Raw genomic sequence first — 27,998 nt, 5'->3', positions numbered from 1 at the left:
CCTCGGCGGCACCCGTAGACTGACGGTAAAGTCAGACGTGTATCTAAACGGGAAGTTCATCCCTAAACAGCCGCTTGATCAACAGTGGTATGATCGCGCTTTGTTACAGTGTGATAATATACTAATGAATTCAAAAGAGGATGTCATCCGACTTAACGTTAGACTTCGAAAATCATCGGCAATACCCTGCGATGGATAGTGAGGCAGGCATCATCTCCATCGATCAGGAGGGAGAGTGGGGTAAGCAACAGCGGAGCTCACATATTCTAGAAAGACCCATAGAGAGAAGCAGTGTAGCTGACCCAGGATATCAACAGAGACAACACGTATAAAAGAGGAGTTTTTATAAGTCGGTTGTTTTAAAGACTCAAGTAGGAGGTTTATGTGTTGTGCTTGCTGCCACACTCCTAAGTCTAAGTTAGCCATTTAGCATTAGCCACGATGCTGTGATGATGTAACAGCAGGTAATTGGAGTTATAACCAGCACTGTAACTGGAGACAGGGCACACTTCACACTGCATTGTCTGATCATTATTACAGATATGTAATACTAAATATTGATAATATATAAAGTGCACAACTTACCCTAAAAAAAACAAAAACACGAAGAATGTAGATTTTTTTTCTCATTTTTACTGATTTATTTTAATAATCGCTTTCAAGGTCTCGAAAAGTACAACTTGTTAACAATTTATATATTTATTGTTATCTATTATTATCATTATTAATGCTATTTTTTATTAGGTTACTAATAATAGACTTGCTGTTTGCACTTACTTGTGTTTTATGCTGAATTGTGTAATGACCCGAGGAAGAAAATGTAGAAGAAACAAATAAGATGTTAAAAATGAAAGTGAAACAGATTTGTTAAAGTGTGACCATAATAAACTTGTTTGGCCTGTTAGAGTTTATGCTTTGAAAAAGACAAAAAACAAAGATACATTTTTAAGGGTACATTTTTTGGTGTTAGTAGTTTTGTCTGTTATTGTGTTATGCTGTGTTGTGCATGCATGTTTTTGTGGCACAGTCTGAACTGTATTGATAGCATTTCCAAATTACACATTGCCTGTATGGGCTATTTATTGAATATGGCAGAACTAACTAAATACAATAAATTTGATCATACCAGCTTGTCTCTTTTACTGGCAGTTAACCACAAGAAAAAAGCAAAAGCCAAATGTGGCACTTACTTATTTTGAAGATATTTTTTGTAATTGTTTTGTAATTGTGTTCTTCAATAATCTCATGATAAAGATTTCTAATGGAAAGCAATTGTCTGTGTTCTGTTCTCATTGACATACAGACTTAAGCCTGTTCGATGAGCTGGAGAAACTAGGCGATGAGCTGCGGGATGCAGATGAGCTGCTTGAGGCTCTTGATAATGCTGGCTATGTGAGTAACTCATCCTCTTAATATGCAAATACATGGGGAAGTGAAAGATCAGCCCAGTGGAAATCTGAAAAAAATTGACTGTGTGGTGCTGAAGGTAGAGCCTAAGATGGCTACAGCCACATTTTGTTATGCAAGGATAGATCATGCACCAAAAAAAATAAAATAATTCCACCTACATCGTGCATGCAAAAAAAATACTGTAGACTCATATAAATGCCCCAGAATTCAAACGTGTTTAATTTTATCAGCTATAAATGACACATTGATTGGATTTCCCTACATGCATTTGCTTCCATTCTGCTTTCTCAGGAAGTCCATTTTTTTCAAAACCATATGTTTGATTTCTCAGGCCAATGGTGTTCCAGTTCTGGACTTTGACATCGACATTCCTCCATGGAATGAAATGGATACATGCAGCATTTCCACAGGTACGTGGTGTCACACTGCAGCACAAAATAAGGACTATATAAATAAATCTAAAAGGGATATTATTCAGGGATAATATAGCTGTTTTACTACATGCATGTAACATTGGTGCGTCATTATTTTTCAAACTTGTCCACCATGCAGTAGGTTTAATGGTCCAACAATACAAAAGTATTGAATGGTTCAATACTTGAGAGACGCATTGGCTTATGCTGAATAAGACTCGCACATATTGCCCATTGCTTCCATGTCCTTGTGCATCCAGATGGTGAGGTGAGCGTGGACTCTCTGTCACCTGCCCACACTCTGAGCTCGGTGCCCTCTCCTGCCTCAGTGGAAGCTTTGTCTCCGTGTTCCTTGCAGGTAAGACACGGTTTTCAACTCTTTGTCCTTCCTGGTTTTTCTGCATTTGAATTGCATTTCCAATGCAAATTGCACTTTGTTTCACAATGTGATTATTTACATGCTTGCCCCTCCTTTGAGCAGTTGCAGCAACAAAAATTTTCATCCAGATGGCGTTCAAACAATGACAGCTGCTCTTTCCTTTTGGATGGTCATGCACACACTTGAGACACTTATTACCAAAAGCCTTAAACACCTTGTCAGATTAATAATTTGCCATCCATCTGAAATGTGCTCCAACGTCTCGTTAAAAACAGAAAAAAAGGTGCTGACAGCTTCAAGCATATTAGCATAATTTAGCAGGCAGATGTTTTCACAGCGTGTCAAAACAAGGACAAGGGTTACATCTTTTTCTGGCCCCAACACAGTCTGCACGCATTTGTCTGCTAAAGGAATCGTCCTGACTTCTCCAAGGACACATTTGTCTGCTGGAGTCTTTGAGTACTGATAAGGACACTCTATCTGTTTTTATCTGGCGTGCCCTGAGCACACATAGAGTACAAATGGCTTCACAAATTAATTTATAGTGTCACGGGTGAAACGTATTTAAACAGTGATGTGACTACACTGATCATGTCCTCGAAGATACACGATCTAAATCTCATTTGTTTCTTCATTCAGGATGAGGCCCTGTCTCCACAATCGCAGCCGTCTCCTCTTTCAGTCTGCTCAGAGTCCAGTGGCTTTTCTGAAATCTCTTCCCCACCTCGAAAAGCTGCAAAGAGGACCAATCAGGTTGTACGAGGTGAGGCAGCTTCTGCCACCACACGTCTGCTAGCTATTCAGCTTTTCTCAATATTTAGACATTTGATTACTAAAACAGGGAAGATTTGCTATTTTTGCACCACAGTATGGGTTTGCAAAACTCTGGGATGTCGAGTCCTGAAAAAAAAAAGTCCTTTAAGAATAACTTATAACTGTAAATGCATATTTGTTTTCCTGAGCTTAGGATATTTATATGAATACCGTTTCCTTGTCTAACTACTTCCATCCCTGTCCTTTGACATATGCACACATGCACACCAGCCAAGCCAGTGCAGCCGGTCAAGAAGCCGATTCAGATTGGCCCAAAGGTTTCCATCCAGCCCAAACCACTGATTACAGCTGTGCCATTGGCTCAAGCAGCAGCTCCCATGCAGGCCAAGACAATCATCATCCAGCCCCTGCAGACCACTGTGCTCCCTGTGGTAAAACCAGCTCCAGTCAACATCAAACCAGCACCCCCTGCAGGTCAGGGCTCACACTGCAACACATCAAAACATGCTTCTCCCTCCCTGCACTGTATTGCATCAGACCAATGCATTAGTCATATTAACTGGAAATTTGATATGTCTTACTCATAATACTTTGTAACTCATAATTTAGAGATGATATTCAGGATTATGTTTTCAGTGCTACTGAATCTTTTGTAAGCAATAATTTAATTGTTGTTGCCAGTAGGTGGTGCTTTAACAACAGTTTTTGCTCTGTGTGAGGCTGTTTCTCACTATTTTGCTTGATGATCAATACATAAGAATGAAATTAGACAGTAGATTATCTTAATCAAAATATGTCCATATTTGCCTAACATTTGAAAAAAATATGCTCTTTTTAAATCATTATTTTTTAATAAATAGCCGAACAAACTTGCTTTCTAACCAAAAAGTGAGACTGTTTATGGGCTGCTATGTGTTTCGTGCATTAGAGTCATTATTACTGTTGTTTCTTTCTGGTTTAGCCTTTCTGGGTGACCAGTCAGGCCCTCTGTGTTTGTTACATCAGCAGCATCTAAGCCAATGTAAATACTTATGTCATTGCTTGGGTCCCAAATGGGTGGAGCATCTGACCTCTCTCGAAGTGAATTTGAACTTGGCTCCGCTGTCTGCCTTGTAACGGCCAAGATGGCAGATGGTTAAGGCCAAGACATTCAAATGCAAAGCCCCAGATGGAAATTTATTCAAGCGTGCTCAGTGCTATGAAGGGTATTGTTTTATGAGCTCATCAACATTCACAGCTGAGGAGTAAACCTCCTCAGCAACGGGACGATTTGAAAAAGAAAAGAAAGGAAATGAAACTGTTTATTGATTATTTTCCAACAAACAAACATGCTGAACCAAACGTTTGACGTTTTTTTTTAGGCCTATGACTTCTTACACATGGTGAACTTGGGCGCAGGACTTGGTGTTGGCACTGCACACATTCATTAGCAGAACTGGCAAACGCTTGCACAATTAGCATTGACAGGTTTAGCATTAAAGGGGAAGGTGGCAGGGTCAGCTTGATGAGTGGTTCCTGGCACACCGCTCTGGGAGGCTTCTGCATTAGTAAGACCTTAATTTATAGTGACAGTCTTGCATTATGTTTTCCTTGTTTATTTCATTTGAGCTATGTTGTACTTCAAGTGTGGGGACACGTGCACATTTATGTCTGTTTAAGCTGATAAACATCACAAACCTATCACGGTGGAATGTGCAAGTTTAAGACCATGGGTCAAGATGGCAAACATCTTCTCCATCTGTAATTTAACAAAAAAGTCCTGTTAAAGAGAAGGAGGTGTATGTGGGTCACCAGAGGCAGGGAGGAGTTTGGAGGAACCTGCATCTGCATCATTTTTACAGGGCACATTGGGCTCATCTTTCTTTTGTGTATTGTCACTGTACAAGATGAAGGCTGGATGAAAAAATAAATGCGAAAGCAAAGTAATCTTCATTAGTTTATGTTAATCACACAATAAAAATATGATTAGCGTGGTTAAGACCTTTAATTTGAAAAAGCCTGTGTGTCTCTCTCTCAGGTCACCCTCTTTTGCTGTCTCAGCCAAGCCAGCTGCTGCAGATCCAAACACCACAGGCCATCTCTGGGAGCGTGGTCACTATGCCAGCACTCAGCCAGGACTGGTCTGTACCCGTCGCTGCTCCACCAGTGGTTTCGGGCACACTTTTGACCCCATCCTCAGAGGATGATGTGAGTTCCGAGCATTCTCTAAGAATCTTCTTTTATGAGAGTTTCTATATAATCACCCGACACTGAGATGTTACCACTTCTGGTTTAAAAGCTCTTATCCATAAAATATACAGGGAAAAAAAATTCTTTCTTATTTTGTGTGTCATGATTATTCATCTTTCTCTGTATGCTGACTGTTAACTTGTTTTTGTGGGGATTTGTTGGGTGTTTACTCTAAAATCAGGTGCATTAAATGCAAGCACATGTGGTGATATAAGTAATATAATTCTTATTTGTTCCACTTTTCATAGACAGGTTACAAAGTGCTTTACAAACTATACAGAGTTGGAGTTAAAAGTAAATATAAAATTAAAAGAAAGCACCGGAGTAATATATCTGATTATCGTTCAGAGCAAGTTTACCAAAATAAATAAATAAATTACATGCTTGTAAAACATTTTTATTTTTACCCTGTGTGTTTTAGAAGCATGCAGGCCTTTAATGAGTATTTCAACGACAGTGGAGGAGTATCTTAAGGATAGGTAGGATTTTTAAGCTCACGAAACGCTGTGATGGTCGTAGTCTTTAATTTGCTACCTAACTAGCAATGTGCCCAAGTTATTCACAGGAATAAATGGTGCCTTCAACACCTGTGTTTGTGTGCGCGTGTGTGTATCGACATGCAAGTACTTGCCTGTGTGCGCTTGCGTGGAGCAGCATTGTTTTGCATCGTGAGTGTGCGTGCAGTTGCTCACTTTGTGATGCTGTGCTCCGGGTGTTTACGCTTGAACTGGATCCTGTCCAACCCAAACTCCCCCATTTAAAACTTTTTTTTTTTTGTATTAATTTTAATCTCACAAACCATTAACTTTGATTTTTGGCTAAAATGGTGGAAATGAAAAAGCATTTATAGCTGTTATTTATAATAATGAATCCATTTTTCCACACTGAGAGAAAAGTTATTACTCTGCATGGACCATGCCAGTCACTGAAGACACAAATTGCTGCTTTTTTTTGCATAGAGAGTGAGTACCAGGCACGTTCATTTACTTTATACCAGGGGCACTCAAAGTGCCAGTGTAGGGAGCCAGTTTATGATGGAGGGCTATAGAAATCCACACGTGAAACACTTACTTTGCAATGTCACTGCTCAGAGGGTGGTTTGTCTTGGTGGTTGTCATTTTTGTGCGAGTTTTGGAGGGTTTTGTTTTGTTTTGCGGGTTTTTTAAACCACTGATGGCATTTCTTGAAACCAACTCTGTTTCTTAAGACTTATGGTGGCTAGAGCAGAACTGAAAGTTACATGAACTTGTTCTTATGCAGCTTCTTTCTACTCTACATGAGCATTCGAAGTGCTTTATAGAAAATGCATTTGCACAAGCACCTTTTTCTGTGCCTTGCCTCTAGACTAGTGCTTTCTCTCTAATGATCGCATACACCTACACTCTGGTGAATGCATCGGGAGCAACTCAGGGTTCAGTATCTTGCCCCAGGATTTCTTGGCATGCAGATCATACCAAAGTACGCTTGGGCAACGAACCACCAACCTTCCCATTAGGAGACCACCTACTCTATCTCCCAAACCACAGCCACCCATAAGAAGTTAAAACAGAAGAAAACTGTTCCTTTTGTCTCATTTTGCACCATTATACATAGTATGAAACGTAGAGAATCACATTCTTTCTTTGTTGTGCGCAGGGGCCGAATAAAATGTTAACAACGGCCACCATTTGTGACCACAGACCACACTTTGAGAACCGTGGCTTGAGACCACGTAATGATCTGAAAGGAATGATTTTCACTTTGTAATCAGAGATAAATCTTAAGGAATGCTGCAGAGCACTGAGACGACACAAACATGTAAAAATGCAAATAGATGATGAGTGTTTTATTTTAAATTTGCTACAGTAGAACAGATTAGTTTGAAAAGGACGGGACATTGCTTTCAGTATTAATGGCAGAGGGTGTATTCTTTCGTGTGATGCGTTCAGGGGTGATGCCATGACAGCTGCGCTTTCCCCACACGCATTCGTTTCTCCCTGGTTGATTTTTACGACAGCGTATACATGCAACCACGGCCCCGTTAACTGCAGCAGAGACTGCCCCAGCAATTTAAAAGACATAAAGTAAACTTGTAGTATTTTTTATTGTTTATGGCACATTTTCTTGGTCTCTTCATAAAGGGTCACCAACTTTTACAAGTGCTTGTCTTATTTTGTGTGGGCGTGTTTGTCGTGATCTTTTAAAGACCTGAGGCTAGCGACTCGCTGGGACTTTTAGCAAATTCGCTGTTGTTTCGGGCTTCGGTCTCCAGCACAGCAGTTACTCATGTCTTGTTCTCATCTGACCTTTATTGGGTTGAGAAACATGTTCTCACTCTGTCTGCTCTTTTGGACTTGTTTGTTTTGTTAGCAGGACTTCCACATTCCCAGCATGTCTCCTTAGCATTAGGCTGAACAGCAAAGTTGCAAAAATGAAAAGTTAACACATTTTGAACCTTTGTTAATTATGGAAAACCATGTGTCACATTTGTGGAATGTCTCTAAAACCATGTGTAGTGATTTCTGTGGTGACAGTGGGAAAATGTATCCAGATTTCTGCTGTTATTATCTCATGGGGCAGTGATATATGTGAACATGGAAAAACAGTTCGCATCATCTTAATTAATATTAACTTGGTTAATCGGGTAATTAAAAAAAAAAAAGAAAAAAGATTCTGAAAAGCGTCTGGGTTTGTTGTGTTTTTTTTTTTTAAATAAAATGTAATGGTTGACCTCTAGCTGTAAAAGCCGCCCACCCCTAAAAGGGCGTAGAGGAACTTGTCCAATTATCGCGGGCATAATTCAGTCGAGAGAAGCACTTTTTGCGCCAGACATCGAGAGAAATGTCGAGGAATTCCAAACCTCAGAGGCCAAAACAAATACTCCTCTCAGCCATTTGTAAAGCCAACCAAGTCAATAAAGTTTATAATAGGTGATTAAAAGAAAGGGTCTGTAAACATTTAATTGTTAGCAGGACAAAGAGATCCAAAGTTTTGAAGTTCACCTTATTTACCAAGAGAAAAAGGTAGTGGAAATTTAAAAAGCTCATCTGAAGAGCCTTTTAAAGGACAACTGGGGCAGTTTTTACACATTTTTGTTAAGGATGGAATGTTTTTATATTTAGAGCAATTTCAATGGAGTTGGTTGTTTCTGTGGCACAACAAGGAGAATGTAAGAGGCTCGACTCTTTGTGAGAGAGCACTGCAGCTGCGTTCACTCATTGTGGTTTGGCTGCAGCAGAGTGGTGGACTTGATAGGCTTGTGGATGTGTAAAATGCCTGTTAAAGATGGCATGCTTGTGCCAGGTGTTGCTGCATGTTGTATCTACAGTAAGTCTGTGTGTGTGTCGCTGATTCTGGTCTCCACAGTACTGTATTTTGGCCTGCGTAAGCCTGGATGTTAAACGGCTGCAAAGGATTACATGCTTCAGACAGGTGTTGTGCAGTGCGACAGCTGTAAATAGCCATCAGGGATTGGGTCAGTGTAGTGTAATGGGCTCCCAAATGGCAAGGGATTTAGATGTATGTGAGTGTGTGTTTGTGTGCATGTGCATGCATGCAAGGGAAACCAATCCCGTCTGAAATTGCAGGCCTCAACAAAGGTTCCCATTAGTAGGATGGAAGGATTTACAGGGGTGGGCCCCAGGAAGGCCTGGTGGTCCCTGCGTACAGCTAACTCAGATATTTAGGCATGTTTAACTTCTTTTCATCAGAAATATTTCTAAAGCTGGACAGCTGAGACTGAGCTTGATTAAAAACATTGAATCCACTCGCTGGCCACTTTTTTTAGGTATACCTTTCTAGTACTTGGACCCCTTTTTCCTTCAGAATGGCCTTAATTCTTCATGACATGGATTCAACAAGGTGCTTGGACCTATTCCTCTGAGGTTTTGCAGCAACATCACACAGTTGCTGCAGATTTGCTGGCTGCACTTCAATGTTGCAAATCTCTTGTTCCAAAACTTTACGTCTCAGACTTAATCCGTTAGATTGAGATCTGGTGACCGTGGAGGCTTTTTGAGTAAACTGAGCTCATTGTCATTTTGAAGAGCCTTGTACCTAATTCTGTTGGAAGCAGCCACTGTAAGATGCATACACTGTGGTAAAAAAGGAATGGACATGTTCAGTAACAATAGTGTGGTAGGCTTTGGCATTCACACTTGGTACTAACAGGCCCACAGTGTGCCTCTGGCCTCTGGCATTAACAGGGCATTTCCACCCAGAGAACTGGCACTCACTGTTTTTTGGACCAATCTCTAAAAACTCTAGAAATGGTTGTGTGGGAAAATCCCAGTAGGTCAGCAGTTTGTGAAATACTCAGAAGTCACTTAAATCACCTTTCTTTGCCATTAGCAGTTGAAGAAAGTAGGCAGTGAGTGAATAACACATGAACACTTAACTTAAGACCCCTTTTTGTAGTCTCACCGTACAAGCACTGTGCACTTCACACTGCATACTGCTGATGGGGAAAAATAGTAGTAGCTGTTATATTTTTTTCAGAAGCACAGCACGGTTAATCGCTCACTGTTTATATATAATTCCAAAATTTTGTCCTTAAACTGCCAGAACTCTGATCCAGGGTTATTATAGTAACTAAACTAAAATTGATGTGTTCATTGAGAGTCAACTGATTTCCAAAAGTTCTACTGCCTCTACTAATTTTCCTAAATCTTGCCTCTGGCTCATGCCCTCCATACAATAATCATTACTAACTAAATTAAAGCTAAACATTTTTAAACAACAAAAAATCAACTGAAACAACCAAACACACTCTGGAAACGAACTCAAACTAAACTGAATTAATAGACTTAAAGAAGTCAAAACGAAATAAACAAAAATCACATTAGAAAATACACAACATAATAATGATCCACTCGCATCCTATTAGCAAACTTTATGGCTGAAGTAGGTTCATCATTCTGCTTGCTCTTTGCTCAACATATTGCAACCACATTGGCTACGACAGATCTGTAACTCATCACCTCTCTCTCTCGGCTTCCTCCTGCATTAGCAAAGATGTTCTCTTTGTCTGTATTGTGCGCATCCTTTCGACTGTTGGGGGACTTGTGATCTCGGCGACTGTCTGCGTCACGCTCGACTGAAATGTCACCTATGGAAACCATTTCACAGTTATGAGGGTTTATGACTCACAGTAAAATCATGAAACATTTACACCCTGACCTGTTAGAGGAAGCCACTATCATCTGGATAGGTTAATGGTCAATCACAAACTTCCTTTTGGAATAATCCTTGAACTGTTGAACTGAATGAGGGGTTCCTCACTTGCATTGTGGCGATCAGACTCCTGTATGCTTTTCTCTCTTCACCCATATTCATCTGTTGAAGTGCTGTTGACCAGGAGTTGGGATGATCATGCAATTAGATGCATTCACACGGCGCTGATCAGTAAACCAACAGCTGTCTGCAGCTGTTGCTGTATGAGCTGTGCTGTGCTAATGGGCATTTTCCCCGCTTGTTTGCATTTCCCACTGGCATTCAAATAGTTTGAGTGTGAACAAGTATCACTGTTAGCCTCTCAACCAGCCAAGCTTCTTGAGAAATGCCACTCAGCCCCCTTTTTTTTGCCCCTTGCCCCACATCTTCCTCCCCAGCCTCATTGTGGACGCGACGTGAAGTTCCCCGTGCTCTTCACTCCCTGGTAACTGCTTACTTGCAGTGTTCCCAGGCTCGGGCTAGTGGCACGGCTCCCAGACCTCGGCTGGGAGACAGAAGAGTTTCTCAGGAGACAGAACACAAATACAGGGATCCAAATAACTTAATCACCAGCGGGGCTATTAGACCCTGGATCTTAGAGACTTACCCTTAGGAGGACGTTTGTGTTTGGAGAAGAGGGGCGGCGAGATAGCTGGGGAGTGGGTGGACAATGAAGGTGTTTGGGTAATCTGTGCCACTGGTTCTGCTAATTTGAGAGAGGTCATGTTAACATATGCACTATTTGGGTTAGCATGCGAGAGTTTGATTTCAGTCCTCATCTTACTGACGTCAAGTGGAAAGAATCTAATAACTTGAGCGTGTCTTTATTTATTTATTAATTTGTTTATGTTGATATTTTTTAAGTCTTGATTCACACAAACGCCTCAGATAAACAAATCTGAACTGAAAAAATGCCAGAATTGTATTTATTTATTTATAGTTTACCTTGAGAGTTAAAACAATAGATGCTGGCTGTGGCCGTTCTTATGTTTCCACATTTAGACCACTAACATATAAACTGTTTCTGTGTTTATGTGCCTGATGTGAACCCATTTATCAATGAGTGACTCCTTTTCTAAACACACATATAGAATAGAAGCATTGCAGGTGACCTTTTATGCCCCTAGAGGATCCTGGTGTAAATATTTTACTTAAAGCATACACTTAAGGGCTCTTTGGAGCGATGTTAATGCCAGGATTTGCTGAAGAATTGTCATTAACCTTACAATACATCCTTAATGTGTCTGTTTATTATTCTATCACTGAGGTAAACTAGAGCACCAGCAACAGAGGGAGTCTCTGGGTGAGAATAACACAGTCGGCACCGGCTTTTATGTTGGGTTTATCTTTCCTGCTTCCATTTATTTTCTGCGTTTCCTGTGATTTCTTCTTTCTCATGCCAATCTCTGCAATTCAAACCTCTGCCTTCTCCCACCTCTCCTTCCTCAGTATTTTTCAATATACCTCATGTGTTCCAAGTGTTAATGAATGAGTGTTGGTTCAAGAAATGGACAGAGCAGATGTCTGAGCACATGTATGTGAAATGAAATGGCAGTAAATACAAATGAATATAACATACGTCTTTAGAATTGACTGTAAAATGATGTTTAGTTTCCCAGAGACGCTGTGGTCAGAGTAATTATGTTTATGGGCAGTTTTTTTTTTGTTTTGTTTTTATTTTGTGTGGGTTTTTTTGTTTCTTTTTTTTGTTAATCCCATCCTCGGTTCTTGTCTGGACTTGATGGTCGACGTCACTGTGAAATCACAAAGCACACGTTCACACGCTTATTTCCCATAATTATCAAAAAAATACACTCGAAAGATTAAAGATCAACTACTCTGGGAAATAATAATGTTTTGCCAGCGGTATTCAGCACGATCACTCTGGAACAGAAAGTAAGTTCTGTACCAGTGGTGACTCAGTAGAGATGTAGTGATTGAGTGAATCTCCTCTGATGCTGTATTTATGATGTCCGTAATGCATGTTGGATGAGACAGCCGTAACCTAACTTTTTGGAAGCACGAGATGTTTCTAGTTTTCTCCTCATTCCCAAGACACTTTTGGATCATTTTACTAAAAACAACTGCTCATGTGATTCAAAAGACTTTTTATTTAAGTCAGAAGAACCTGTGGTCTGCAGTCCAACGGGTGGCTTAGGAAGTAACTGCTTCTCTTTCCTGTTTGGAGTCGAGGAAGGATAAAATATTGGCGTAACTTCAATAATAAATGATGTCCTTGTTTCTGTTTTTTCTCACATTCCCACTGTAGTCCAAGTTGTCCCAGAGACAGCAGCGCATGATAAAAAACCGCGAGTCAGCATCCCTGTCTCGGAAAAAGAAGAAAGAGTATTTGCTTTCGCTGGAAGCTCGCCTGAAGGTGGCGCTGTCTGAGAACGAGGTGCTCAAGAGTGAGAACGGCAACCTAAAGAAACAGCTGGAGGGGCTTCTGAGCAAGGTGAGATACGACCAGCGCTTCCCTCACAATACAAGCACATGTGCACGTGTTGGAAGTCGTTTTTACTACAATGGGTTTCCTCGCTTTCTCTGCAGAACACAGCGCTGAAAGCAACAGCACCCAAAAGGAGAGCGGTGTGCCTCATGGTGGTCGTGGTGTTCCTCGTTCTTAATGTTGCACCAATGAGGTGAGCGTGGGACACTGAACAGATGAATGCTTTCACTTGCCATAAAAAGTCATTTGATACAGTGATCGATGGCTGAAATTCAATTCAAACCAAATGAGTGCTGATGACGCTGATATTGTCAGGCTGCATGAATATTTCTGCCATGATTATTGACTGAATAGAAATGGGAAGCCCCGTGACTCACAGTGGGAAGCACGCCCTACATGTAAGATATTATGCAAAAAACGTTTTCCTTTTCAGACGATGTCTTCAACTTTTTAACCGCCCCACTCCCTCAAAACGAAGAAAAATCTCTTTTATCAAGTATATTGAACAAAAAGTAAAAGGTGATCATCGGTTGAGCTAATATTTGTGTGTATTAAAAGTCATTGACTTTGCATGGTAATACTTTTGGGGGTTTCCCCGTAAGACTTTACTACTATGCTCTGGAGCCAAGCACCAGAGCATATTACTGAGTAGTATGTAGTCCATTAATGCACATGCTATAAAAGCCCACCTTTATCCTGACCAAAGCCAATCGCTTGGAAAAGAAAGTGGCGATTAATAGTTCATATGTGCCGTATTGTTCTTGTGTGTACAGTTCAGTCCTCTGATGTTGCTGCCAGAGTTTATAGGACTTCTTGACTAATGGATGAATAACTCTCAAAACACTGCGATGGGCTGGGGCAAAAGTAAACTGTTACCACTTGTGAAAGTAAAATAAAATCATTCTGGCTTCAAACATAAGAAAGAAATGCAAAAAGCATTTGCACATGGTCATTTTTCTTATCTCTGCTTGTAATATTAACAATTGGGACAAATTGTAATGAGTTATATAAAACTACATCAAGGGGGGGGACTTGATTCCTCTCAGCTAGCAGATGGAGGGGTTGTGTAACTCAAGAGCGCCGTTCACCTCCAAGTGTATTGAAAAATTTTCTGTTCTCATTTTATAAAAATGTTTATTTCCTACTGGGAATTGCATTCTCCACGAGGATCCAAGCATATCTTTTCTGGATCTGAAACTTCTCTTTACTAAAATCCACTTTTTTCTTTCCTTTTTATCTAGAGGTTAAACATGGAAACATGCGAATGAGTTTGCTTTTGCGGTTGCATTCACAGTATCTGAAGTGTGTGTGAGCCTCTACCTGTGCTCACATCTGTGGCTTTTTGTGTTTGGGCTCTCCTCTGGAATGTAAAAAATGCCCGCTTTGAGGTTAGATCCCTTTGAAATGAAAATGCCACACAGCGTAGTAATACCACTCAAAGTAACTGTGTGTATTTTTGCTTGTGTGCATGCGCCCTTTGGGTTGTACAGTCGAGATCAGAGTTCAGATTCTGCTCGTGGCTAAAAACAAAAATCCCCCCTGTGCACAGGATGTGGGTCACATGCATTTCAGTCCAGCACCAAGTTCGTTTTTTTTTTACATTTCTTTTCTAACTCAAGTGTCCTGATTTTACCTCACCTGCGGGTTTTTTGTTTTTCTTAACTGACTTTTTTCTTTGTCATCAGTCTGTTTCAGGGTGGCCCGGGCTCTTCGCTCGAAGTTGCTTCCACGCAGCACAGTGGCAGACACCTCTTGGGTTTCTCACCAGAGGCAGAAATTGAACGCCTGATGGGTCCTGACGCTCTTGGCAGCAGGCCGTCTGAGATGGGCGACAGGTAATGAGCTAAACCCCCTAACTGCCTTCACAACAGCATGTTTATCCAGTATGTAAGTAGACCAGGATGCACCTGTGCTCAGTCTGAACCGGTGAAGCTCATTAAGGCCCATGTAAACACAAGTGGCAGCTGATCACCTACCTTGTCCAAACAGCCGTTTGAATGCCTCCAGCGTCCTTGCTGTAGTCTAGTAGTTGCGCTTTGAATTGCAAGGTGAGAAATTGGGGTCAGTTCTTGTTTGACAGAAAGCTGTATATGGTTAATAGTTTATTTTTCTATGTGCTTATGTATATATTCTTTGTTTTTTCTAAATGCACTCCAGATCCTGCAGTTACATTTGTAAATTGCATGAATAACATTCCTGTTTGATACCATACCTGACTCCCCATGTCATGAAAATTATGTTTTGCAAGGTGGTCAAACATCTAACGTCTCCAAGGCATCCTGCGTTGTGTGTTAGATCTCTGCCTAGGCTTTGTCACATTAATGCAGACTGTTCTTGTGTAGTATCAAGTTTCTCAGCAGCATTAAACACAGCGCAGGCAGGAAGGAACACATTAGCCTTTGCAAAAGGGGTGACAGCACCAAACCCAGCAGTGAGAAGAATGATTGGGGAGATATGCGATCTAATCTTAGGGTCCCACTGAACAGGAAGCTGCTCATGTGCTTGAAGGTTAAAATGGGCCCCTCTTTTAAACTTACTATCAGGCCTCTTTGGTCTGACATGTTGTCTCATGGAACCATTTCCAGGACATTAAGAGACGGGAAAATGAGGCATAGTCAACAAATTGGCTCACATCGGTGAGGCCCAGGGGAGGGATTACGTCGCTGACTTGCATTTTTCTTAACAAAGCCCCGCACAGGTGGGCACTTTCTTTGGGTAGTCTACATCGGCACCTCAAGAGTTACATTCACTCTCTGTAACTCTCTAACCAGAGTCAGGGAGTAAAATCTGCAGAGTAAAGTCAGGAGGTGCTGTGTGGTGCTAATCATTTGAACTTAAATGTGGTAACGTTTGATTGTTTTCATCTGTCTGTGTTCAGAGTCAGACTATATGTGACCATTTGGGTGGCAATGCTCAACTCTGTAGCATGTTTATGATAAGTGTGCGCAGGATTTACAGCAGCATGCGTCGCTGCACTCGCCCCTTTGATGCAAGTATATGTCTTCATGCATGCATTCAGCGATTGGATCACTGCCACCTCTGCACATGTTGAGCAAAAAGAACCAAAAAATGTTTTTTATTAGTTCCTAGTGTAATTATCACCACATTAAAGCCATGATGAATTCCAATTTGGTGCCACTTTGTTCCCTGTTACTTATTCCACCATGGATACTTTGCCTGCAGTGAACTGCATGCAGCCGTATTAGTTCTTGCTCTTTATTCACAATATTTGTAGCAGGTTGACGTAGATTTTTGAGTATCTTAGTGGCTGTGCAAAGATTTGGCTCTTTGGTTATTTCACATCTCTGTGCTTTTTATTCTGTTTTAGATCTGAAGATAAAGCCCTGATGGTGGTAAAGGATCCCATCTTTGTCAGACCGTCTCCGCCCTGCCAGCCTTCTGTCAACAGGACCAAGTGCATTGAGTAAGTAACTTTATTTCATATACAGCTTACTGTCCATATGTTTCCCCTCATGCTAAAATGCAAAGACGCACGGTGTTAATTTGGCAGGCTGGCCCATGAGTTGAGGGGTTGGGTCCACCGTCACGAAGTTCAGCAGACCAAATCGAGACGAGAGAATAACAGCAACCACAAACCCACCAGGACGATTCTGGTAAGTCACAGCAGCGTGTTTTGCAAAACAGTAAAACACACGTAATGGTCCGTGCACAAATTTACGTGATATTTGCTGCTGGCAATACATATTGCAAACTAAACCTCATTTGGATTTCAAGCCATTCCACTTTAAAAGTCTCTTGGCAACCCAAAGCCTGTCTTTCACCACTGTTTCACCTCCAGTCACACCTACCCCTTTTTCTGCCTCTCGTTTCTCTTTATTGGGCTGAATTTAATCCGGCAGCCCTGAGAAAGTAAACATAACACTTAGAGGGGAGCTATGGGATTAGTGCCCCCTGCTCCTTTTTTCCATATTTTTTCTTTTTTTTTCAAAATCTGTCACAGCAGGTCCAGTCTACTAAAGCCGACCATCTGCCCACTTCATATATACACACGTTGTTCTTATCTGTATTAACAGAAAAGGTGGAGGTGTTTATTGCCTGTCTGTATTCAGCTGTTTTACCCTTTCGGCCTTTGGAGTTGAACAGTAAATCTGCTCACTCTGATGTAACATGTGCCTGTGGATCACCACCTGAGTCTTTATTTCTTCATGACAGCTGTAAAATTTCTGAACGAGATGTAATTTATCAGAAGAAAACCTTGACACATGTGTGTGTGTGTGTGGATCTCTAGGAGTTTTGAAAGGATAGTCTGCTTTTATGTAGGCAATACTGTTTATTTTTACTGCTCTCTTTCATGGGCATTGATGTGGTTGCACAGATTATAGCTAATTGTCTGGTTTTTCCCTGACAGAAAACAGGAAATAAGGAGGACGAAGGCAGCCAGATTGTGACGGTTCAATACACAGAAACTACTGCGGAAAAGTAAGTAAAGGCCGGCTACAGAAAATTTCAGGTGTTTTGTTTTAATGAAGGTTGATTAGTTGATGCACCTGTAGACATAATAACCTGCCATGTTTTGGTGTTTTAGTAGAATTTGACCAAAGCGTTGCTTTAAATAGAAACTGGAGCGTTTTTGGCATTTGTCCCCTTTTTTTATATTTTACAGTTTTATAATATTCGATTTATGATGCAGTGATTTTTAAAGGATGACCCTTGCACACCGCTTTAGAAGTTTGGCGATGAACGAGAAACTTTTCTGCTGCACAGTTTAGATCACACAGATGGTGTCAATGGCTTTTTGGCGCTTTTAAATCTGGCTACAAAATATCTGAGTTCATAGGAAAATGAAAGAAAATCACTTTCAGAAGTTAACCTCTGTAAGGCCAGATGAAAAAAACAAAACACCAAAAATAGGAGGAAGTACTCAATGCTGCAGTGAGACAGCGAAGTAGCAGTTTTTAGGCTTTACTTTGTGCTCCAGCAGCAAATTACTGGGCAAGTCGGTTATACTGAGGCACAGACCACTGGGATGTTTTAGTAGTTGCTGTTTGAGTTGATGGTGTTTGAACAAGCAGAAATCAAATAGGACGCTGTGATATAAATCATATAGTTGAAATATGGAAAGTGGCCAGATATATTACAGATTATCCTACATTTACTATCTGCAGTTAATTACAAGTATGCATGCTTGAATGTTTGTAGGTTTCATTGCTACCATATTTCTCTGACGAGTGTTTTCATATTTATCTGCGTTTCTTCCACAGGAGTCCTGGCAGTGAGCTGCAGGTGTACTACGCCCCTCGTCACACGTACACCGACTTCTTTGATGAGCTGAACCGCCGCGGCGACACCTTCTATGTCGTGTCTTTCCGTAGGGTAAGTTTGGACTTGTTTCTAGCTGAGGTGAATGGGAGAATTAGGCACATGAAGCAAAATGCAGCTGGAAGTTTTTACACATCAACACTAAACCGATTTCACTAAACCGATAGCACTCATAATTCTTATTCTCATTTATATATCTCATGTATATCTCATGCACATATCTTTCTTTCTACATAGCACTTTAATTCTTGCACATATCTTTCTTTCTACATAGCACTTTAATTCTTATTGTTTGCACTGAAGCACCGCAGCAATTTCCTAATGTTGTAAACCTCAACATCTGGCAATAAACCCCATTCTGATTCTGATTCTGATTCTGATTCTGATTCTGATTCTGATTCTGATTCTGATTTCATTCTGTTTGATTTGTGATTAAACCAAAATTAAGCAAGGGACTCAGATTTAGTGCAATGTCTCTTTTCTTCAGCAGAGAGGTTTCTTTTGAACCAAAGGCCAGTTTTGAATTTGCAATATTTGTTTATACTCAAATATTACTGTCAGTTATCTTGATCTTTATTAATTCTTGCACATTTGAGACTAAGTGCCAGGGGGGTACTGGTATTACTGTTACCTCACAGCAAGAAGCTCTGCTCAAACCATTCTGCGTGGAGTTTGCCAGTGCCGGTACGGGCTTCCATCGGCCATTCCAGTTTTCTGGAAAGCTATCAAAAACTCTTTTGAAGCTGGAAAACACCTTTTTGTTCTCTCTTTTCATTTTTTTCTTTTTTCTGTGGTTGGTGATAATTAAGCTGGACTGAGTTTAACTGGAAAGGCTAAGAATGTTCCTGCTCTAGACTGCTGGATAATCTCGGTGAAGGTAAGCTCAGGGTTAGTCAGGGCGGTGAGAATTTTGACATATGTATCCAAAGATCGAGACACAAAGGTTCGGCTTTAGGTTGGCATAGTGACGACAAGGACAAAGGGAACAATGGTGTACCCGAGGTGAAGGTCTTTGCAGGTCAAGTAGCCAGCCTTTAGTTTGTAGCAGCTTTGTGATGCAGGGGGAGGAGGGTGGTCTGCTTTCTCCAACTTCGTGTCAGAAACCATTAACATTACAGGTAATAATCTCTCTCCCTCTCTCTCTCTTTTTAACTTTCATTCACAAAAGTCGTCTTTGTGGATATTTTACAAACAATTGAATAGTTCAAACGTAAATTTAGGGCAGCTTTTTAGTTTGATTAACCAGTCATTCCTTACAAAAAAAAAGGCATTAAAAAGACAGAAAATACCAATAATGAAGCGCTTCAGTGGATTTGTTAGATTTAGGAATTTATTTCTTGGATTTTGAACTCTTTAAAGGTGAATTGCACTTTATTCAGGTGTTTCTCTTACACTTGCATTTTCCACATTTTAGCCCATTCCTCTTTTTTCTGTGTGTTATCTGATCTTATCTTGATTTTATTCAACTGGAGATAGCATTCAAAAATACTGTTTTTAATGAATATGACAAAAACATAAGGACGAAATGATAAATAGACACTTCGTGTAAAGTGTTTTAGTTACAGGCCAGTCATTCACTGTGACCTTCTTTTAATTCTCACAGACCTTGTTAGCTTTTCTCTCTCCGTTTATTTGCCTGTATTTGGTTTCCTGGGTTTCGGGGTGTGTGTGTCTGACAAAGCAGGAATGCTTTTGCTTTTTTTTTTTTGTTCCAGTTGGTATGATGTTATTACAAGACTGCCAAAGTTCTGGATTAAATTGTTTATATTTTAAAGCCAGTCACAAAAATTTTTGAGTTTTGTCCCTTGAGACAAAAGTATTTTTTCATTATGGTCTGTTCTTGCACCTTCCAGCAGTTGAAGTCACTCTGTGCAGTATGTTGCAAAAAGGTCACGTTTCGATCAAGGCAGCTTAAGGCCGTGCAGATGCGTTACCACCTGTGTCTTAATTTAGGTAGTAAATGAGGTAAATGATGGAAAACACAACTCTCAGCGAGCTAAAGAAAGAATCGTCCAGGCGTGTCTTACTCTGCCGTCATTGTGTGGCCCTGTGTCACTTCTGATGCTGTTGTGGCGCCTGTGGCTTTACGTAAGTGTGCATTGGGGCGACGTGATGGAAACACTGCCAGCTTTCAGCCATCGCTATGGCAGCATCAGCTGTCATGGGGACTTGTCAAGCCCCTGATGAGGAGCAGTAATGTGGCTGGTGTTTTCTGTTTTTCCTTCCACTCTCCAATCACAGACACGCCGTCATTTTAACACATAATTTCACCTTTTCAGCTTACATTTAGTTCCCATGAGCACAGATCACAACATACACTTAACCGAAACAAAATTCTTTATGAATTTTTGCACCATTTTGATGAAACGTTACAGAAACTACGAAGCACATTCTCGTATTCACTGTTATGAAATAGAAACTGTCATTGCCCTATCCTGTTTATTTTCTGTAATCCATCTCCTGGACCCATATTCCCGTCTACTGTCACCTTAGCAACCTTAATTCTTCATGTCACTCACACCAGAACCTCACAGTTACCTGCTGAGGTTCACTGTTGTTAACGTTACACCGGTCACATGATATTGTCTTCAGCAGGCGTCGATGCAGCTGTTTAGGTTTTCTCAGCCTCTATGGGTTCACAAATATGTTTTTGCCTCACAAACTGGGAAAAGAATAAGAACCATCTTTTGTCATCCTGTTTCATTCTTAGACTCTGTTTTTGTCTTAATCTCCTCATTTTCTTTGTTTTTGTTATCATTATTATTAATATTAATTAATTAATTTGCTTTGCTAGTTTTACTCATCTGTTAAAATGTGCACTGGATATAGATTAGTTTTACACAGCAGTGGTTCTAATAGCTTTAAAAGTTTCAGCTTGGAGTCATTTTGTGGAACAAACGGCTTCATGCTCTGATAAATAATACAAGCAACTTGTAACGTCTCCCAGCTTCTTCCACCTATTATCTTGCCCGTGATGACAGAAGCCTCGTTAAGCTGCTGAAGCTGATCGTGTGTATTCTTTAAGAAAAGGCTCTAAACTCATTGTGAAAGGTCTCTTTATCATTAAACACATACAAGCCAAATGTTTTGTTTGCTTTGAGTTTGTTGCGTTCTCCAATTTCCAACCTTCTCTTCTTTGTTCTCAGGATCATCTCCTACTTCCTGCCACCAGCCACAATAAAGGAAGTCCACCCAAGATGTCTGTCGTGTTGCCAGCCATGAACATAAATGGTAAGAAGTGCAGCACAGACACAGCTTGGAAGTGCAGCGCGATGTGGCAGATAAAAGGCAGCCCAGGTTCACATTCTCAATCACGTTTGCCCACAAGAATGCATTACTTGTGGCCTCAGACATTTACAGAAAAAAAGGGTTAGAAATTCTATTAGAACAAAGAGTTTTGTGTTTTACTTCTGTGGTTGTGTTTTCCAGGGTTTAGTTTAGAAGCAAATTAAACAACAGTTAAGCAAAGAAATAAGTGAAGAACATTGGTTTCTTGCCTGGAGTGCATCAGTTGACTATTAAACCTACTTGAAAGTCTAAGCACTTTGCTCAGAGTACACTGGTCAATTCATTCATTGTTACTGAGTCACATAATAACTTGTCATTTAATAATCAAATAACTTAAAGCAAATTTCATGTCCGCTTCAGATGGGAGAGCAGAGACACAGCTCATCTGACTCAATTTACTCTTGAAAACGCTCTTGCGGTCCACAGCTGTGGACAGAGTGGGTGGCAATCAGAACGCGCTTGGTTGCGTTCTGGGGGCTGCTTTCCACCTGTAGTCGCTCATTTATTTTCACCACCTGCCTTCAAAAACAAACACTGGATCAGCAGAAAGCGTAGACTTGCACTTGTGCATATTCTCAAATGATTGACAATTGGTGTATGCGTGTTTTTGACATCCATGACGTCATCGAGACTTTGCTTCACGGCTGTCAGATCTGCAGGATTATCAGTGCGTTCTATCAAAGTCAGGTCATTAGATGCTTCAGTAACAGGTGGCCTGATTTTCACAAAGCACGTGTAGAAGTGAGCTGAGAGAGAACGCGCTCAAGAGGGGCTGTGTTTATGTCTGATGTAAGCAAATAGGAAGACACCACACTGTTGTTAACAGTTGAACTGTCATTTTTATTTGAGAACCTTTTTGTTTTCCTGTTAACTTCCTACTTGTGAGTGGAGAAGCATCCAATTTGGTTAATGTTTCAGCTAACCCTGGGAGGAGTGAGTGGGTGAAATGTGAGCCGCTCACTCAGCAGGAGAGACGAGGCCATTTAGATTTTTTTTTCTGTGAGATGGGTGTTAGGTGAAGATAGATGAAGGTAAACATTGTTCTCGGTTGGTCTTGTCAGGGAGGAATGTTAAGGTCCAGGCCAGTCAAATGAAACCATTGAAATAAGCAGTAAATAGTGAAATCCAAGATGTGCTTGTGAGCTAATTGTTGAAATGGCCAAACAAAGGTGGCATTTATAAAGAAACGTCAGGTCTGGAAAGATTCTCGATTGCTCAACAAAGGTCTCAAATTTGCATGATCTGTCATGGATGCTTGAATTGAGTTACAAATTCAAAACAGCGGGTTAATGCCTGTCTGTTCGTGTCTTTGCGTGTAATAAGTTGGCTCGATGATGTGGTAGTTCCTAGGGAGAGGGCTAACACCCGTTTTATGTTCAGAAATAACACAACTGCTCCTGCCTTGTGACTGAAAAGTGAGGACTAAGACAAAGCAAAGGATGCAGTAATTCTCCTGAAGCACAATCTCCACACAGTCCTCTTTCCTTTTAGATATGGAGCCCCATGTGCTGCACAGATAGCAGCCTTCAAGTAGCATTTTAGATTTATGCTGTCCTTGTTTGGACCTTTGAAGTGATTAAGTGCAAATGTATGCATATTTAGTTGGGTGAGACCCTTAGAGAAGGAGAAACACTGTCCTCTTACTGGAGAGTAATACTGTACTGGAAGATAATTCTTTCCAGCTCCCTGTTGCTGCTCTGCTTTAAGAATGCCTTCCTTCTCTAGTCACTAAATAGTTTTCATCTGGAGGAGATGGAGAGGCTTGGCTAATCTGGAGTGATCATTTAGTCAGTCTTGGTCAATAACTGAACATTAAAGATGGAGTTTTTGATCTAACGTCCACACTTCATAGAGTTATTTAATCTAGACATATTTGGTTTTCTCTAAAAATGTATCGGCCACAGCAGTGGCTCCTTATAAGGGCTGTGGGGTGTGTTTATTCAGTAATCCTCTGAGTTTGAAAGTAGCTCAATCAATTGAAAGCGACGTGTTTGAAAGAGGGGAATTTTTCAGGGTTGACATCACTTACAGGTGGATGGACGTATGAGACGCACTGCAGTCTATTTTTACTTCTGTGAGATTATACATGCGCACTGTAGCCAACAGGCTGCCTTTCACTGGGGGTTCAATGTACAGCTCTATACTGCTGATTGACTTGAGGGTCAGATTTTCCTACTTCCCTAATCTAAACAGCAGTGCTCAGAAATGGAGTTCACTCTCACCAAACCAAATGTTTAACTCAAGCCACTCCAGAAAAATAAGACTCCAGTGACTATAGTGATTATGCGCCTTTAGAAATGACTTGTTTGGTCCATCATTGAGCGCTGCGGTTCAGATGAATCTTAACCACTTGTTGGTTGAATTCAGTAAGGCTTCAGTCATAGAGACCAGTCAGTGATCCCCCTGGAAACCTCTGGTTGCTAGGGAAAAATGTGGATTCCCCAACTTGAAAACTTGAAATATTAGGAAATGAAGAACATTTCCCTTCAAAATAAAAGTTTTGCTGTCCCACAGCAGCCAACACATTTTGAAAGGTGCAGCTTTTTTACTTTGAATGCAGACAGACTCTGTATCCAGGACGGTTGGCAGAAATGGCATTTTCTATGGAAATGACCGCAGCAACCTGCTAGCGGGTTAAAAAGGAGGATTTCGCTGCAGCACCACCACAGCACTACCAGCAACCACTCACAAACCAGTTGCAGAATATAAACGTTTCCCTAGTGATCAACAATGGCCAAGGGCTCACAGACTGCAGGCCTCTGTGATCGGGGCTTTAGCAATTGATTTTGCAGCTACTGCTAGCAACTTCTCACCAGACAGTTTTTCCCCCTCACAACTGGCAGTTACTAAGTCAAATCTAAGCGTATTATTCTTTATTTCTAATGGTGAGCATTACTTTTTTTGCTTCTAATTGGCTCTTACATTCTACTGTAGAATGATAGCTTGTAGTTTAGCAAGTTAAAGCCGAACATACTGGAAAAGTTCATTAAAACTGGACTGATGGTTTGTGTGAATGTGACCCTCCATTTATTTTCATTGTCCTAAATCACATTATTTAGTTTGGGACCGTACTTACTGATGAATAATGCTTCCTTTTGATGTAAACAAAGTAAAAGGCCTTCCTTCATGAACATATCCTTAGAGTTTGTTCCAATCTGGCAGCCAACGTCCTCCTGAGATGCACTCTCAGGTTTCCTCAGATGCACCGCTGCCAGACATCGGGCCTTTATCAGCGTAGACCAGCTCGCTGTGACGCTGAAGGTTTCTGAAACAGATCCAGATGGTACCAGTATAAGGAGGAAATGAGACCACGCAGAGCAGGATGGCAGATCTGGCAGCCTCTTCAAAGACTTGCTATTTGAAAGCTGTGTGTTTGTGTGTTTCCTCTTTCACTGTTCAGGCCTCACAAGCTGTTAGTTAAAAAGACGTTACACAGTTTGGCATTCTGGTGAAAGACCGATGTAAACAGAGTCGAGTATTACATGTAAGTCCTGAGTTTGGATAATGGTTTAGCCCAGAAATGACAGGGTCATTGCTGTACACTTAAAAAGTATTGATTTCATTAAGGAATAACAAAGTGCGACTGAAATAGTGAGTATTTGTATTTACAGGAGCACTATTTGGCAAATAGAACTAAAATGGTAAACACAGCATGTTAGCAGGCTGTTTTTAGCATTTAGCTCAAGTAACCGCTTGGCTGAACAAAAACAGTATTTATTCATCTAATGTCTGCTAACAGCAGCTGAACTCTGCAAGCAAGTGGTCACATAAGTCCAAGTGTAGCAGCAAAAGCTGCGTTCCTTGCCATGGGTGGATTTTATTGCTTTTGAACGTAAAAGGCGAAAAATGTGTAAACTCACTGTGATAAGTCCAGCCTCTCAGAGGCACGGGACCTTGAACTGATCCAGCCGCAATATACATGATTCATTTTTCCAGTCTCCTTCAGACCTAAATTGAGAGGGTCATAAAGCGACAAATCCAGATGCAGAGAATGACTTCCAGAGATGTCTGCTGAAACACTGAAGCTATTGGAAAAGCTCTGGTTTCAGTGCAGGTGCAAAATCGGAGGTTTATCAGCAGATGAAGTCAGAGTTACCGGTACTAGCTGTCTAATGATATGAGCATCAGTGGAATCTTCCGTCTTGAGAAGGAGCTATTTTATAGCCTCTGTACAATCAGATGAACTCCCACTGCCTCCAAATGTATGTCCTGATGAACGATTAGGAAGCTGATGGCTTACACAGGTATCTGGAAAAATGACCAAAGCTTTTTAAAAGATCTTTGCAGGCTGTTTGGATTGGGTGTGATGCATATGGGGAATTTTATCTCAACCCCCACACAAAAGAAGCCGCAAGTTATTTGTTAGTGTGAATATATAAGCGATCCTTCAACATGTTTAAATTCCCATTTCTCCCCAGAAAAAGTTTATAAGAATGTCCACTTTAAAGGGTGTTTTTTCCACCCCAGGCTGAGTGCAGATATCTTGCTGGATACCACAAACCATGAACCACTTGTGTGAAGTCCAGTATCTTTTTCCAAGTTTAAATTTTCCAAAATAAAAGCAGATTGCTTGTTTGTAGGTCAAGCTTTCAGATGACTCTGTGAAACATACAGTATTTAACGTTGTCTGCACTGTACACCATCTGCTTTCCCCAGGTTTCTTCAAACACAACAGCCTGACTCATCAGCGGCAAAAACTTTCTGACTTTTCAGCTTTGCCAAACTTTCTCTTGGTCTCTCAGCCCAGCAAGAAGCATCCTGACTCATCATCTGCAATCACTCTTTCTTTCTCCCACACTCTCGCCAGACTTTTCTTCTTTCCAGTTCGCATGTCCTGCTCTTGTTTAGAGATGTTTTGTTTATCTCCACGATGGAGAAATCCAGCGTGTGACTCACCTCTGGACTCCATCTGTGTAGCCCAGCCTCCACCCAAACTCCCTGCAGTTATCCCCCCTACCTAATGTCAACTGTCTCAAACAATACTCAGTACACTTCCACTCGCTCCACTCGAGCAAACACAAAAATGAACGTATGCTAACTTTATTTGCAGATTTATTTCACAACCTTCTTCTCCCTTTCTTGCCTTACAGACAGCATTATAAGGGACAAAGACTTTGAGGTGATGATGCAGATTGACTGTGTAGTAACAGACACCAGGATCCTCCACATCAGATCTTCCAGCATCCCGCCTCTGCTCCGGGTGAACCGCTCTGACACGTTTTACCAGAACTCCCCAGCAGAGAACAAGGTTACGCCTCCTGTCGGCGTGCTAATGGGGTCTGCGTAAGATCATCAGCGACTCCTGCGTTCTTTACACCTCCTCATTAAAACTCATAAACGGAAGCACAAGATAACACCTCAGTTAATAATTTTTCTCATTTTTATTTGCATGAATGTGCTCTGCAGAAAACTAGTCATTGGAGGTTACAGAGGAAGCTCAATTTGTCCTCACCGTTCAGCCCCTTTCTGGCTGATTTCTGGAGCTGGACTGTAATAGGGTCCAAGCAGCAGCAGACTAGCTCCTTGTGTGGCAACACTGACTTACCCGTGTAACCCCAGATGCTTTATGTAAGGGTAATTGTTTAGCGGCAGGGGGCAGAGCATTGAACCTTGAGTTACCCCATCATAACACAAATACTTTTACCCCTTACAGCTTACGTTCAGTCGGCTCTTTTTTTCTGCACAAGCTCCAAAGCTCTGTGTGTGTGTGTGTGTGTGTGTGTGTGTGTGTGTGTGTGTGTGTGCTTAAAAAACATTAAATACATTATAAAAATGCATTTTTATTTAAAATGACCTGTTTGTTTGTATCTGATTGCTATAAAATGGAGTGCTATAATAATTTCTTTCTGTCTCTGAATAAAGCAAATCTGATCAGTGATGTATCAGACATGACAGATGAGTTATCTGCAGCAACAGAGGCACAAACTCAGGAAGTTAAGTGATCTTTGAACCCTATCTGGCTAATTGCTCTGTTATCTGCTGGTTTCTATTGCTGTTGATGAAGATTTTCACTAGTTAATTTTTTCGGGTCTTTGCTGTGTTTCTATATTCATGGACAGGTTTGGATATTGTACATATTTATTGCTGTTATTATGTAACAGCACACATCTGTGGTTTAATCCAATTCCCTCATTTTTTTCCTTTGAAAAATTCAGTAGTCAAGTTTTTTTTTCTTTCATTTTTATTTTGGGGATTTTTTTTTTTTTTTTAAAAATGCTTTTTTTTTTGTTATTCCTGTTGACGCCAAAAAAAATGTTTTTTTTGGTTTTTTTTATATATATGAAATAAAAAAATGGCAGATAGAAAATCTATTTATGCATAAAAACTAGTTTCTATTATCCCGGAGCATAAAAAAAAAGCTTCATCATATCTTATAAAAGCTCGTTTTTGCCACTGAATTAAAAAAAACATTCAACAAGTTTCAGTTTTCTGTATCAAAATTTCAACTTACTAACTCGAACTTATGAGACGATAAATCCTAATTGATATAATGGCAAAAAATGCCTTTTTCAGTTGCATAAACACTTAATAGTTACACTAAAGGCCTGATGTTTAACCTCTGGTTTCAAAAAACAAACTGTGAGTA

General features: G+C 40.6%; 1 protein-coding gene across 1 annotated transcript; it reads left to right on the top strand.

Moving 5' to 3' along the window:
- Positions 1-20: 20 nt before the first annotated feature.
- atf6 (activating transcription factor 6) lies at positions 21-27,610 on the top strand. The gene is made up of 16 exons (XM_005920877.3): positions 21-240; positions 1,304-1,392; positions 1,742-1,820; positions 2,084-2,181; positions 2,842-2,965; positions 3,247-3,450; positions 4,994-5,163; positions 12,665-12,850; positions 12,946-13,037; positions 14,530-14,679; positions 16,173-16,268; positions 16,356-16,458; positions 17,214-17,284; positions 18,067-18,178; positions 21,271-21,355; positions 26,503-27,610. The coding sequence occupies exons 1-16, from the start codon at positions 141-143 to the stop codon at positions 26,697-26,699; spliced, it is 1,956 nt and encodes a 651-aa protein (XP_005920939.1). The 5' UTR covers positions 21-140; the 3' UTR covers positions 26,700-27,610.
- The last annotated feature ends 388 nt before the right edge of the window (positions 27,611-27,998 follow it).

Source organism: Haplochromis burtoni, unplaced genomic scaffold (assembly GCF_018398535.1).
Source record: "Haplochromis burtoni strain Fernald_Lab_line unplaced genomic scaffold, NCSU_Asbu1 Contig_42, whole genome shotgun sequence".
Classification (NCBI taxonomy): domain Eukaryota; kingdom Metazoa; phylum Chordata; class Actinopteri; order Cichliformes; family Cichlidae; genus Haplochromis; species Haplochromis burtoni.
This window is presented reverse-complemented; position numbering and strand designations above follow the sequence as displayed.